We start from the raw sequence: 15460 nt of genomic DNA, 5'->3' as shown, positions 1-15460 counted from the left end.
AAAGGAGGAGGGGCCTCAATGAGCCAGGTTCCGTTATAGGGGGATACCTGCGGGAGGAACGTTAGTTGGAATTGTTTGTTGCGGCCGGTGCAGTGAGGTAGGTGCACACCTCACTCCGGAATGCAGGAACAAGCATTACACGCTAAGGTAGGCAGTGGTAGTATTATGGTATAGGAATAGCGGGTTTTAAGGTGCTCGGCAATATGTGTGACATGGAGTGTTTGTTCCAGATCACTTGCCTGGTTCCCAGCGGGATTGAAAGTAGTCGGTAGGATAATAGGACCACCGACGAACCAGGTATTTTAAATGTAGTACTTTGTTTTAGCATGTAATGTTGTTTAATAATTATGCGTGTTATTGTTTTAATAATAAAGTGTTTTAATACTGTTGTGTTTGTTTCCCGGCAGAGCACCAGTGGTCCAGCTGCTCTTGTTGTGAAACACTTTTAGTATTTGTTTGGTAGTTATAATATAATGTCTAATCCGCCCGGGCCAATGGGCCGGTAGACGGGAAAAAAGAATTGGGTCTTGCCCTTGGGCCGGATTAGTTTTCTTTACATGTATGTTTGTTTGTTTATTTGTGTGTCCGTTTCCCCCCCACCATAACACCAACCCATGTACAAGGTACCTCTCTCAGACGTGAACACGGGCAGGCTTAGTGTGCCATTATCATATGGATGCCGTGGTTATGCACAGTTTGCACAAGTTGAATCACCGAGTGGTAGGATATCTGTTTACTTCATTGTGAGAAGTTTGATATCCCTTTTTATACAGTTCTTGACGTGGTATTTATTGATGTGTGATAAAGTTTCCTTCATTGTGTGAAGTGCTATTTATTGACAATCGATATCGTATGAAGTGCTATTTATTGACAATTGATATCGTATGAAGTGCTATTTATTGACAATTGATATTACTCTCCTTCATTGTGTGAAGTGTCACCAGGTTGCTGTGAATAAAACCCTGCCCGGTCAAGACTGATTGGGGTTCCTGAGCATGAGGTTGAAGTGGGCTTATAGTAATTTTGTCCACCCCTTTTTATGTAATAAATATTATGGTTAAATTAACCTACACTCTTGTGTCTTTCTTAAAGCTAGGAACTTAGCGGGTGTAACATATGCATTTTGGAAACAGTTACTATATATATAGTCAAGAAAGCATTTAGTCATACTTAAAGTTTAAAGTGCTTTACTTGCATTGAACATTGCATTGAACATTGAACATTGAGGAGACATCATTAGAAAGCACAATGTATGTTTCCATAGTTACGCAGATGACACAATTGTTCATCTCCGCTGAACCAAATGATCACACAGCTATAAACTCCATTTCCGCCTGTCTCTTAGCAATAAACAAATGGATGACGAACAACTTCCTAAAATTAAATGAGGGCAAAACTGAAATCCTACTAGCAAAAAGAGAAAGAGAAAGGTTACAGAGCAATATGGGGCAACTTACTCCTTGGATCAAACCCGAAGTTACAAGTAAGTAACCTACACTGGCTTCCGGTAACATTTAGAATTGATTTCAAGGTCCTCCTCCTTATATACAAAGTATAAACATTGCGATCATCTACTACTGGTCTATTGAAGGTTCCAAGCCACAGTCTAAAGAAAATTGGGGATGCAGCCTAACTATGCACCAAAGTTATGGAACACACTACCTGACATTAGGGAAGCTAGATCTCTTAATATTTTCAGAAATAAACAAAAAAAACGTATCTCTTCACCATAGCCTTCTAATACACCCCGCTGTTGATTGTACTGTAGCACTATTTTACTCTGGCCATTCTATTGCATAATTTTACTATCTATTCTACTATTCTATTATTGCACTGTATTATTGGTGTGCAAAATATTTCACTATAATATTTCAAAGCGAAGTAAAAAACATTATAATAATTATTTGATCATGTTAAATGATCATTTGATCATGTTAAAAAAGGGAAAATAAAAAACATTTGTAAAAAATAAAAATAAAAAAATTTATCAGTGGGGCACAGATGATCATCAGTAGGGCACGTTCGGTGCTGCCACCACTGGTCGCCAATAGGATCAGCACCTTGACTGGACAGGTCAACAGTGATAGTAATGTGTTTTATTGGCGACCAGTGGTGGCAGCACTAAGCGTTCGTTGAGTTTTCCCAGAAAACCACAGAAGAAGGCACCATTACCGTGAACATCTCGGCTGGAGAATTTGCAAAGACACACCGGAGAAAAAAGGGTAATTTTATACTGTTTTTCAGCAGTGGCTTTTGTTTTCACCACACCAGCCTCTGTGGAGACTCTTTGAGCTTTCTGTTGATCCCTTCCAAAACACAATACATTAATTAGTTAGGACGAGTTTAGACTTTTTTTTTTTTTATCAATTTTTTTTTATTATTACTTAACATGAAAACAAGACAACACAATACAATAACCATAATAACAATACACAGAACTTCACAGGGAGATAACAGAACAATAATAATAAAATAAATAACAATTTATAAAAACAGAGTACAACATTTTAATTTTAAAGGGGTACTATCTTACAATTGGCCTTTCCCAGTATTCAGTACCGTTTCCCGGCCGTGTGGCTCTATATCAATAAGACTTATGTCTCTAATTCTCATATTGGCGCACTCTTCCAATTCCCCTCACAACCCTCACCCTCACCAAACTGAGTCATCTCAAAACGTGCATATCAGTGATGTCAGAGATTTCCAGCTGCATAACAATGTGGCAATTGTCACCAGGCCACACAGTGGTTGGAGCCCAGCCTCAAAACGGCTTAAGATCCTGAGGTAGAAAAACGCTGCCCCTGAGTACCCGACCAGAAATACAAAACAATGAACCTTTTCGAAAAACAAAAACCTACAGAGTGTTCCATAGACTCACAGGAAACGTGCAAAAGTGCCCAAACAGTGAAGAAATAGCAAAATAGCAAAATAGCTCCCCCCCAATAAAATTCCCCCAGTTAAAGTTAAGAAGGACAAGACAAAAGACAAGACAGACAAGACATTTCCTCCTCCCCCTCCCACGAGACCGCCGGACTCCCCCGAACAAGCACCTCAACCCCGCTCAGCCGCACACGGCGGTCCTGACCTTCTCAGCTGTTGCAAACCACAGGTCAATACCAGCCTGCCCCACCCCAATCACCCGCGCCGTGGATATCTCAAGATAAATCACATCCAACAGTGTTAGGGACCAGTTAATCACTGTGAGCTTCTCAGGCTCCTTCCATCTCAATGCTAGTAGCTTCTTCGCTGCTGTGACGCCCGCTAGGACAACCCTTTTTAGTTGTACGGACGCGGGTAGTGTCGTTATATCGTTCAGGAGTAGCGTAACAGCTGTGAATGGGATAGTTAAGCCACACAAATCTGAAAGTTTGTCCGTTATTGACCTCCAGAAGCGCGCCACTGGTGGGCAATCCCAATACATATGCATATAAGTGCCAGCGGCCCTTTGAGAGCACAAAGTGCACCCAGAGTCGGTTACCAGTCCCATAGCAAATAGCTTCCTAGGTGTAAGATAGGTCCTATGAATATAATTAAAATTAATTTGCTGGTGATTGGGGTTGCGGGAAGACAATGCCACATTTGCCCAAAACATCATCCCAGTCAAACTCGGGGTCCAACTCCGGGATATCCACACGCCAGATTGTATCCAATGACACATTTTTATACGTGGATTGAATTAAGAGCGTATAAAAGTCTGAGACAAACCCTCTGGAGGTCGTCCTGTCCACTATGAGCCTGAGGAAGGGGTGTGGTTGCAAAGCTTGAGCCCACGGCACGCCATGCGCCCTCAGCGCTGACCTTAGTTGAAGGTAAAGAAAGAGTATGAACTCCCCTCCTTTGCCATTGAGGAATACTAACCGGCTTGTGCCCAACAAGTAGTTGCTGATTATTAAAAATTGGAGAGTCCAGGTAGGACGAGTTTAGACTTAACCCTCAGAATCCGCAGTGGTTCATTATAGAGCTTTGTATATGTAATTCATACAAAGCTCATCAATAGAGCCATTTTAAATGCTACTCATACTGTAGGTGGGTATCCTTTATTTACTCTCTGTATACTCTTGACTTGACTAGATAAGTGACGTTATATCCAAATCAAAGGTAATAATGAATGAATTAATAAAAATGATATTCAGACCAGAGAGGCTTACTAATGTGAATGAACACTTGAGTCATGTCAAGACTCAACAGACTTTAACAATGCCATTGATTCGAGCATCGTCTCTGCCCAATGCACCACTTTGAGCCTCCCTATGCTTTTACAGTAGAGTTTTATGTCCAGTCGTAACTCCCCTAGACTGTCAGACAGGGCCCAAATCCCTAGAAGCATATTACACACATACACCACCCCTATATATACACACACACACACACACATACGCATGCACGCGCACGCACACACACAAAAACTCACAAAATACAAAAACACACGAAAATACACACACACACACGTCATGCTGCTTTGCTTTCCTCCCAAACATGACATGGACACATTAACACTGCTTCACACCCAATTGACCACAGCGTCCAAAAGGAGGAAGGAACCCCCCCCCCCCCCCCCCCCCCCCGAACGTAAAAGAATGCAAGCATCCATTAAATGGAATTAGCTCAAGAACCTCATGTGGAGAGGGGAGATACACGTGTGCCGTGTGTCGAGCAGCCAGGCAGCTGGAGGGCTTTCAACCTGGGTATTTGTCTAATGGAAAATTGATGCCAATTATTCTGAAACGTTTCATTATTGCTGATTTACAGTACAGGCCTGTTCACGAGGTACGAATCACGTTTGAGTCACTTGATTCTAGAGCAGGGTTTCTTAAACCACGGATCGGGACCCACAATGGGTTGAGGGCCTGTGCCTTGTGGGTCCCCACTTGATTGGAGTATTATTATTACCTTTATTTAGCCAGATAAAACATTAAGAACAGGTTTCTTATTTACAATGTCGATCTGGTCCAAGAGGCCTCAACAGGAATACACAAAAAAGTCTAAAATAAACAAATAAACACATGCACAACTTACTGTATGTAAAAAAAGAAAAAAAAAAAAAAAACAGGGGAGGAGTAGGGTGGGGGGTGAAAGTACGTGTATGTGTGTGTGTGTGTGCGCACACATGTGTATGCAAACAGATGCATGTGTCTAGGTGCAAGTATGAAGATGAATAAGTGCTTGTATGTTGTTTGTGAGAGGGTGTATGCAAGTGTGAAACTGGGGTATCAGCAAGAGCAGGAGGGATCTACTAAGAACGTGTTCAGTATATTCTTGAAGGCAGTCAGTGAATTAAGAGCTGTAAGTTTAAGGGTGTCTTGAATAGCGTTCCAGTCATAAGCTGCTGCAAAGTGAAAGGAGTTTCGGCCGAAGGTGGTCTTGGATCTTGGGATGTTTAGTTTGATGAGCTCGCTTGATCTTGCTCCATAAGTGCTAAGAGAAAGGTGGAGCAGGGAGGAAAGATAAGGTGGGGTCTTGCCCAGGATTGTCTTGTAAATGGAGTGGAACCAATGTTGGAGTCGGCAGGTGTGGAGGGAGGGCCAGTCAACCAGTTTGTAAAGGTCACAGTGATGTGTATTAACTTTAAGTTGATTTGCAAAAGGGACAGTGCATATTAATCAACATTAAAATGTAAATAATACGCCAGAATTTGCCAGAAGGCTAGATTTCATCATCTGTTCATTCAAGGGTACATTGGTGGCAAAGCGGATGGCAGAATGGTGAAGAGTGTCCAGTTTGTGTAGAGCCGTCTTTGAAGCCATTTTATAGATGACATCACCATAGTCCAGGATGGGCAGGACAGTCATCTTTATGTAGCAGGGTGGATTATCCCTGCTTTCTGGGAACGGTTGCTGGCAGTCACAAGGTAGCTGGACACAGTAGAGCTCTGACTGCACCCTCGTCTTTGGGCCTGGAGCGTCAAACTGGGACCCGGTAGTGGGAGTGAATGGGGCCCGGGATTTACCAACCTGGTTTGGTACTCTGGTCTTCCTCGCCTCTCCGGGGCGGTCAGCAGTACTCCCCAACTCGCTCTCACTTCCCTGAATACCTCCGTGGGCCCTCCCACACCTAGTGACTGATATGCATAAATAGATTTGTTCCCCCCGCAAGCAGTACCCTCCCTCGACGACCACTAGAGACCTTAATGACTGGAAGGAGAAAGGGTCAAATAATAATAATATTACCCGCATCAAAAGGGTTAGGGTTAGACTCAATAACGGACACGCACACACAACAATTCCCGTCTTAGTTCGTTTAGTATTACTTATACTGGGCAGTGACAAGTACTACTGGCAATGAGTCAAATGGCATACACTATCATTATTCCTAATTACTAATAATTAGAATAATAACATATATAGCACTTATACCATAATACCTTCGACTCCAGGAAGAAACAGTTTGACCGAGACGGGAAATTAAGAGGCATGGCCATACACGTTATTACACTCAAAAGAAATGAAAAGGTGGGCCCACTGTACCAGAACAAAAGTCCTATGCTAATGCCGGCATGTAATGTTTATGGGGTACCCCTATGAACTGTGGTTAGCAACCATTAGCTTCGCCCGTAGGCCGCACCACACTGTGTACTGTGTAATAGATCCGGAGCATCGACACTCTATTGTACTTAACCAAAATGGCGGCCTCGCCGTGCCACCACCGTCCAGGTAGCAAGATGGCGTTGAACGGTCTCGTCGCGGGTGCTAGCAAGCGGGGCTGAAGCAGAGGGGCAGTAGCTGGCTGAGAGCGTGTGCTGGGTGATGGCGACCTCTGCTGGACGGAAGAACTCCCGTGCTGGGCTGTCGACCGCCGGAGCAGAGCAGACGTCGAAACGCCGGTGAATGCTGGTTGTTGACAGCCGGCGCTGGGTCGATGCGCAACCATACACTTGCCCTACCTTAAACTGAAGCTACTCTCTGGGTCTCAAACAGCCCACCTGCTACACGGTTATACTGTTGCGCAACGTGGCTGACTATACCACCGGTCTTCTTCAGCGCCTCGCGCTCGGTGTACACTGGAGTCAATATAGCCGTTAGCAGCATGCTACTTATACCGTACACACTGCTACTATAACACGCTACCTATGGACGTTAGTCCTTGGGTTCAGTTTCTCTTACTCATGCACTATCACGGATACTTCTAGAATAACCCGTCACTAGCAAGTATGTCTCGTCACCCGTCGCTCGCTCCGGCGGGGCTCTCTGGTGGTTCTTTAACGGGGCTATTCCAAAGCACCTCCCGTTGTAGCTGCAACCGTTCACGGCTACATCCCACGCCGAAGAGGTCTTCCGGTTCTCCCCACCTCCAGGTGATTCCCTCTTCCTCGTTGCCTGCCTCTCTCCACGCTCCGCCTGCCGCCTGCCGCCCCCTGCTGGCACCGCCACTTAGCCCCACAGGAAGAGAACTGGGTGGATCGAATATGAATCAATTTCTGTTTATAATCCATATTCCAGCCGGTAGGAGAAAGAGACACCTGCGTCATTGTTCGTGAGAATATCAATGGAAACTAGTCAACATATCTTTGTGCACAAAGGGGAGATAAAAGGCAAGTCAGCACTTCTGAATAATAGCCATATTTTCAGGGTGCTACATTTACAAGGGTGAGTTTTGCGGAGTGTGTGAAGGAAGCTTTGTTACGGAAGAGAAATGCCAGTCTGGCTTTCATTTTAGACAGAAGATTGTTAATCTAAAGTACTAGTATGTTTTAATGTGGGGGCGACAGTGGTTCAGGAGGTACAGCAGTCGTCCATCAATCAGAAGGTTCCTGTTGGCACTCACCTCTGTGGTCATGAAATGTTTCGAGAGGCTGGTCAAAGACCACATTTGTGCCTCCCTCCCCAGTGATATGGACCCTATGCAATTTGCATACAGGACAAACAGGTCCACTGACGACGCGGTCTCCCAGGTACTGCACAGCACCCTCTCTCACCTTGACCGTCAGAAGGGGGCCGGGCTATGTGAGACTGTTGTTCATTGACTACAGCTCAGCGTTCAACACCATAGTCCCCACCAGACTGGTGGACAAGCTGATCGAGCTGGGTCTGAGCTCCGCCCTGAGCGCCTGGGTACTGGACTTTCTGAGCGAAAGACCCCAGGCGGTCAGGGTGGGGGGTCAGACCTCCAACACCATCACCCTGAGCATCGGGTCCCCCCAGGGCTGTGTTCTGAGCCCCCTGCTGTACTCACTCTACACACACGATTGTGTGGCCAAGTTCAGCTCCAACTCCATAGTGAAGTTTGCAGACGACACGGTGGTGGTGGGGCTGATCTCGGACAACGACGAGAAGGCCTACCGGGAGGAGGTTGAGGTACTGGAACGCTGGTGCCAGGACAACAGCCTGCTCCTGAACATTGGTAAAACCAAGGAGCTGATCGTGGATTATAGGAGAGGACAGCAGGAGACACACACACCACTGATGATAAACGGGGCTACCGTGGACAGGGTGAGCAGCTTTAAGTACCTGGGGGTCCACATTTCAGAGGATCTGACATGGTCAACACACATAGACACAGTCGTAAAAAAGGCGAAGCAGCGCCTCTACCACCTGAGACAGTTAAGGAAGTTCAGAGTATCGGGGAAGATACTCCAGTCCTTCTACTCCGGAGCTGTAGAGAGCATCTTGACTGGAAACATCACTGCCTGGTATGGAAACAGCACGGCACAGGACAAGAAGGCCCTACAGATGAATTGAAAATGGGGGACCCTGATGTAAACAAGACGAAAGTCTTTCTCTGGTCTGCATCCCCTTAACAATTGTGTGTATTGAGCTGTACTGTATTGTACCCATTCTGCAATCTGTTAATAAAGTTTTCAATCAATCAATCAATCAACAGAGAGTGGTGCGCTCAGCCGAGCGTACCACGGGTATTGCACTACCTCCCCTGCAGGTTCTATACAACAAGAGGTGCAAATCCAGAGCCTGCAGAATAATGAAAGACCCCCACCACCCCAATAACAGCCTGTTCAAGCTGCTGAGGTCAGGCAGACGCCTGCGAACCCCAGCTACTAGGACAGAGAGGCTTCGGCTCAGCTTCTTCCCCCAGGCCATCAGAGCCTTGAACAATGAACACTGAGTGCCACAGAACACTGAACTTCTCACACACAAGCACACATGAGCACACACACGACACGCACGCTGTGCACGCTCACACACTAGCAGCCACTTTAACATGAGCAGGCACACACTCATGCCGCACACGCCCACACTTATGGCCAAAAAGGAAAGGTCACTTTAGAAATAGTATAACAACAGTAACAGTGTATTGCACTACCAAAGGACCCAGCATGTCCTATATGCTCTGTAAATAACTATATACCGAGAACACCATGTTACCTGTTTATTGCACAATGTTTTTTTTTTATTGGATTCTATTATGTTGTACCACTGTATTGCACATCGTTGCGGGCAAGACCACCCGCATTTCATTGTATACTTGTATGCCGTGACAAATAAAACTCTTGACTTGACTTGACTTTTGATTAAAGCTCTTCCCAGCAGTGTGTCGAAGTTAACCTCTAACTGCTCCCGATGAGCAGGTTGCCTCTGCCATCTCTGTTTGAATGTGTGAGTGAATGGGTAAGTTGTAAAGTGCTTTGGATAAAAGCACTATATAAATGCAGTTTACCATTTACCATTAATGTTCCAGGGTGAGACAACATTTCTCAGTTTCGGTCCCTTGCTAGAAAACCTTAAGAAGTCATGTTCTCTAGAATGAGTCTATAATTCACATTTGATGACAAAGTCACTAAAAGCTTTATTGTACACACAATTATTTTATATGATTGTGACTATTGTGATCTGCATCCCTATTCTGCACAGCATGTTGTTGATGAATGTTGATGAACTGCTCTGCCTACTGGTAATTCTTTAGGCTACATTGCAGTTAATTGAAGTGCAACAGCTGTCAGAATAATTACATGCTGATGTTTGTAACTTGGCAGAGAAAGGCTCCATGCCACAAGTTCTGGGGGATTTTATTTTCTTCCTCATCCTCTGAGCTGACGTTTTTCAGCCAAATGCCAACTCAAAGACAGAAAAACTGGCTTTGGGACAGAGGGAGGGAGAAAGTGAGAGGGTTTCTGTTAACTCTAATTAGCTATACACTACGTACAAGGGATTCTAAGAAACACATAGGATTGTATCAACAGCATTAAAGTATCTCAAATGAAAGAAAATGAAAATGATTGAAAAAGCATACTGAATAACATACGATACATATAATCTCACATATTGTACATATGAGCATATAGTTTTGTTTTCATTTTATCTTTTGATCCGTTTGATTCCTCAGGATAAAAGAAACAGTGACCACATTGCATTTGTATTATGGAGTATCTATGACATGTCCTCTGTTTAACATGTACGGTCTGGTAAGTGATCACAAGATCCCTGTGCTTTGGTTGGCGAGGTCCACTCCGCAGGAATCCACTGGACCTCCGCCGCCTGCATCTTCTCCAGCTCTGCCGTCATCTCTCTGAGTGCTGTGGCCATGTCGCGATTGACTACCACCGCATCAAACAGGTGACTGTATTGGCCCTCCATGGCTTCGGCAGAGCCGATCATATCCTCAAAATCCTCCTCCTGTGAAAAAGAAAACAAAATCAAAATCAAGAGTAGAGCAGAGAAAGAGTAGCCTATAGAATCAAGTAAATTCAAGTACATTAAGTAGATTTGTAATGATCTAGATGGATGAATGATGAGTGTAGCCTAATGTAAAAGGATACAAACCGACTATTAACTAACAACATTTTAAATGCTGCAACATTTTGTAGCTGATATTACGCTCTATTTTTTGTGTATGCTTCCATAACTAGGGGGGGTCTGGAAGCATGACCAGGAATAACACAAAAAAAATGTATAAAAAGAAAACAGCTCTGGAATACTCACTTCCCGGGCCTGGCGCCCCTGTACTTCAAACAGTATGTTGCTGGAGCCCCCTGCAATTAAATTCCTCCTTGCATGGGCACATATTCTGATTGAAATGAGTGAGATGATGAAATTAATCTACACACTCCAGACATTTGGTGGTCCCAGGGGCATTTGCCCAGTATGCCTCGTCGGTAATCCAGGCACGGCTTAAAGTAAAGAATTAGTTTTATTTCCACTCCAACTGCAAGTTGAAAACATAGCCCTATAACATGCCTCTGAACTCTGTTAAGGCTTTGGTGCTTGGCAATGGGGAACCTTCAGTCATGCTATAAGACAGGTGTAGTTTTAACAAGGCCATCTGGGGTCACACACACTGAATGAGAGGACAGATGGGTGTGATGACAGTGACCTGACGTCACTCTTTCTGCTGAGGAGACCTGCCCCACCCCGAAAAACACACACACGCACACAAACATACATAGCCATACATGTAAACACAAACAACCACACATGCTCACATATACTTACAAATGCCCACACCTCCCCCCCCCCCCCCCATCCCCACACACACACACACACACGCACGCACGCACGCACGCACGCACGCACACGCACGCACGCACGCACGAACACACACACACCCTGTCTCCCTCACTCACTTACTACTAAAATTATCTGTATAAGAAGCGGATGGGACAGTGTCGTCATGGAAACGTTAAAAACTATTTGTGCTGAGTGTCTTCTGTGAGAATGGGCTCTATCCCATCTTCTTCTAAACACACTATCTAACCACCTTCCCTAGGACAGCTGTTGAGTCGCTGGAGAGTCGCAGGATCGCGTTGTGGGATTGCGAAAGTCTAAAGCCTGCCTCCAATTATAAAGCAAGTGAAATTGCCTGAAAAGGGAAAGGAATGACCATTCCTTGGTGTCAATATTCAACATTCCATCTATGTTTGACCAAATAGGTTGAGAGTGAGGAGAGAGGTTGAGAGGCTGAGTGTCCTAGGACATGTTGTACGTATACTTTACCTGGATGTTCTTATACACCGCAGACACACAGAACATCCTGACCACCCAGCAGTCTCATAGCCTTCTGACCCTCTGTCTAGTAAATGTCACGTGTAGGTGAGAGGGTCAACCATATGTAAGCCAAGGTGCGTGTGTGTGTGTGTGTGTGTGTGTGTGTGTGTGTGTGTGTGTCTGTCTCCTGTGTGTGTGTGTGTGTGTGTGTGTGTGTGTTGTGTGTGTTGTGTGTGTGTTGTGTGTGTTGTGTGTGTGTGTGTGTGTGTGTGTGTGTGTGTGTGTGTGTGTGTGTGTGTGTGTGTGTGTGTGTGTGTGTGTGTGTGTGTGTGTGTGTGTGTGTTGAAGGTGAGGTGCATGACCTTACACCACCCTACCTTGGCATGTTACAAGACATGGAACAACTACCTGACTTCACAGATGATACAAACCTGATGTGCTTGCATTTGTGAGACTGTGTATTTATTCTTGGGTGCATATATGCATGCACGTTTGTGTGTGTGTGCATGCATGCGTGTGTGTGTGTGTGTGTGTGTGTGTGTGTGTGTGTAGGTGTGTGTGTGTGTAGGTGTGTGTGTGTGTGTGTGTGTGTGTGTGTGTGTGTGTGTGTGTGTGTGTGTGTGTGTGTGTGTGTGTGTGTATGTGTGTGTGTGACTGTGTAGGTGGGGGCAGTGGTTAATGGGTTAGGTTAAGGTTAGGGCCAAGGTCAGGAATGTATTGATGATGGTTATGTTTAAGGGATTGGGAATGAATGCATGTTAATGTATCTAAAATGTTGGCCTGTGTGAATGTGTTTGTGTTTGTCTGTTTAACATATGGCAGTGGTTCTCAACAAGGGGTCCCCAGAACCACTGACATGAATGACTTACTGAGAAGGTCCTGGTTGGTGTCCCCTGCTCTGGTTGAGCTCCCCTCCTGGTGAGGCGGAGCTGCTCCATGGTGGGTGGCTTCACAAATACCACAAATGGTTTGAAGGCAGATGTGTACAAACTCCTTACAGTCTGTGGTCCCAGTAAACAAACAATATGGGGGGAAAAGAGGGGCCTGTTTTTAGTATAGCATGCAGTCTGCATTATACACACTCACCCAACACAAGCTATGAATATGCAGGAGATGGGATAGGCCTGCCTTCAATCGCATATCCTCCAATAAAGTTTGTGTCTATCTGTTTTCAGTGCACGTATGGCACGAGACAAAAAATATCCAACAAAATAATGAATTCATAATTTTTGTTTTGTTTTAATTCTTTACCCCAAGCCAAGCGTTCGGCTGGACAGACAATAAACAGCATAGTAATGTAGCTACAAAGAGATTGTCACAGCGGAAACAGCTGATTATTCTCTCTCTCTTTTCTCTCTCTTCTCCATTCCCCTATTCTTAGCATTAAAGCTATAGCACTGAGCCTATAGAAATCAGAACTTGACACCAATAGGCTATATGCATTTTTAGTGACCATATCTACCCCATTGTAGTTGGGACAAATACACACTGAGGGATATTCCAGGATATACCCTGTCTCCTAATTATATGGTGTCTATGTGTACCATTTTGTCTAAACGTTTTAGTTTGATAGAGCCTACTTGTGTGACATAGACTGTTGATGTAGAGTGTTACATAGACCCCCCCCCCCCCCCCCCCCCCAGTTGAAGGCGAACATGGTAGTTCACAGGTCCTAACTGCTAGCCGTACCCACTTACTGTAGGTGCAAGCTTTGCAGTATAGTTGTCTATACCTTTGGAGATGGGATGTGACTTGACCCAGACTAAATCTCCCTCATGGAATTGCGCATCTTTCCTGCGAGAATTATAATATTTAGCTTGTCTAGCTTTTGCTCTCTCTCCATCTGAGTGTATGCAGCCTGGTTTAGAGCAGGTGGCCTATATATCAGTCTCTCAAAGGGACCTTTCAAAGTTGTTCCCTGAGTAAGTTCAGCTGGAGTTTTCCCTGTGCTTTTCTGGTGTGCAGTGTTGATTGCGACCCTGAACTCAACCACTGATCCCAGTTTTTGTGTTCGTCCACAAACAAGGCTATAATGGTCTTGACCGTCCTGTTTATGCGCTCTGTGAGGTTTGTCTGAGGGTGCTAGCTTGTTGTACGTTTCTGGACCACTCCCCATGAGTCACACAGAGCCACAATCAGGTCTTCTGTAAACTGCGGTCCTCTGTCAGACACCAATAAATTAAGGACACCCCATCTTGAGAAGATCTCATCCTTGAGGATCTTAACATCTTAACCAGCCAGTGGGTCTTACCTCCCTTAAGGGAAACATCTCTAACCATAAGTGTAGTAATCCACTACTACTAGCAGGTACACATTACCATTTTTACTCCAAGGGTGTTTCCTGGCTCTCCTACTATTGTGGACTGGAGATAGTCAGAAGGCTTCCGATTGTTGGCTTTGTACTTCTGGCATACAGTGCAATGTTCCCACACATCCTCCTGTCCACAACACTACCTCTAAAACTAGGAGCAAAGTCTTCAACTGCCCTAGATGAACTAGCAGGGGGTTATCATGGAATTTGTGGAGAAAACTGGGGATCATGGTCATGGTCTTAGGCACCACAACTGATACCTGAACCTATGATCCTTCAAGGGAACCCGGTGATAGAGGATAACGTGTTGGTCCTCAAACCCTATATGACTGGGTTTGCCATCCAACAATAGGCTGACGTAGATTACCCACCTCTGGATCGGTGGTCTGTGCTCCGATCCAGCGATTTCCAGAAGTGAGTCAGGCATGTCTGAACTACAGCGAGGAGACAAGAGCTAAACAGGGTGCCAGACATTCAGAGGAGGGTCCTACTGCTCTTGACAGCACATCTGGCCCAACATTGAGACAGCCTTTCCTGTAGTGCACCTTGAAGATGAATGGCTGTAGTCTCAGTATCCATTGGGTAAGGCGGGACCTAGTTTTGGGGGAAATTAATGCCCAGGATAGACCTGCATGGTCAGTATACACATCAAACTCTACCCCTTTGAGGTAATGTTTCTACAGGCCAGACAACTGCTAGACATTCCTTCTCTGATATAGAGCAATTGTACTCTGCTCCATGGAGACCTCTTGAGGCGTAGGCAATCACTTTCTCTCCTTCTGGTGAGACCTGTGTAAGGATGGCACCAAGTCCTACTTCACTCGCATCAGTATGTACCTGAAAGGGTAGACCTAGGTCAGGCTGGGCCAAGACAGGAGGGCTTAAAAGAGCTGTCTTTAGTCCCTCTATACTAGTGTAGGCAGTGGGACCAATTGCATGCCCCTATCTGACCTAATTGCACTGATACCACCCTACCAGTTCAGGCATAGTTGCGATCTTCTTTGAGGAAAAAGTGGAGAACATCCGCAGCTCATTCTCCCCCCACCCATTCCAAATACTGAATCGAGAACCTCATCCTTCATTCTGTCATCTTTCTCTCCCATTACAGACGCCGAGACCCTGAAACTGGTAACGTCGAACCGTCCCACTACATGCCAGCTGGATCAGTTACCCTACCCACTCCTCCAGACCATAGCACCAGACATCCTCCCATTCCTAACTGCAACCATTAACTCCTCCTTTAACTCGGGGGTGGTCCCCACCTCCCTAAAACAAG

The 15460-nt window shown here is 45.2% G+C and overlaps 1 protein-coding gene across 1 annotated transcript in view; it reads right to left on the bottom strand.

The window, feature by feature from the left end:
- Positions 1-12811, bottom strand: part of LOC311239413 (homeobox protein Mohawk-like) — a gene marked incomplete at its 5' end in the record, with an annotated part of 39463 nt that extends 26652 nt beyond the window's left edge. Inside the window, 2 exons of the mRNA XM_084327717.1 lie at positions 10419-10565; positions 12743-12811. Of these exons, the coding sequence (XP_084183843.1) occupies positions 10419-10565; positions 12743-12811 (216 nt within the window). The remainder of the gene's footprint in view (positions 1-10418; positions 10566-12742) is intronic.
- Positions 12812-15460: the final 2649 nt, after the last annotated feature.

The sequence above is a fragment of the Notolepis coatsorum genome, assembly GCF_963971535.1.
Source record: "Notolepis coatsorum genome assembly, chromosome: 13".
In the NCBI taxonomy this organism is placed as follows: Eukaryota; Metazoa; Chordata; class Actinopteri; order Aulopiformes; family Paralepididae; genus Notolepis; species Notolepis coatsorum.
Note: the sequence above shows the minus strand (reverse complement) of the source record. Positions and strands in the feature narration are given on the sequence as shown.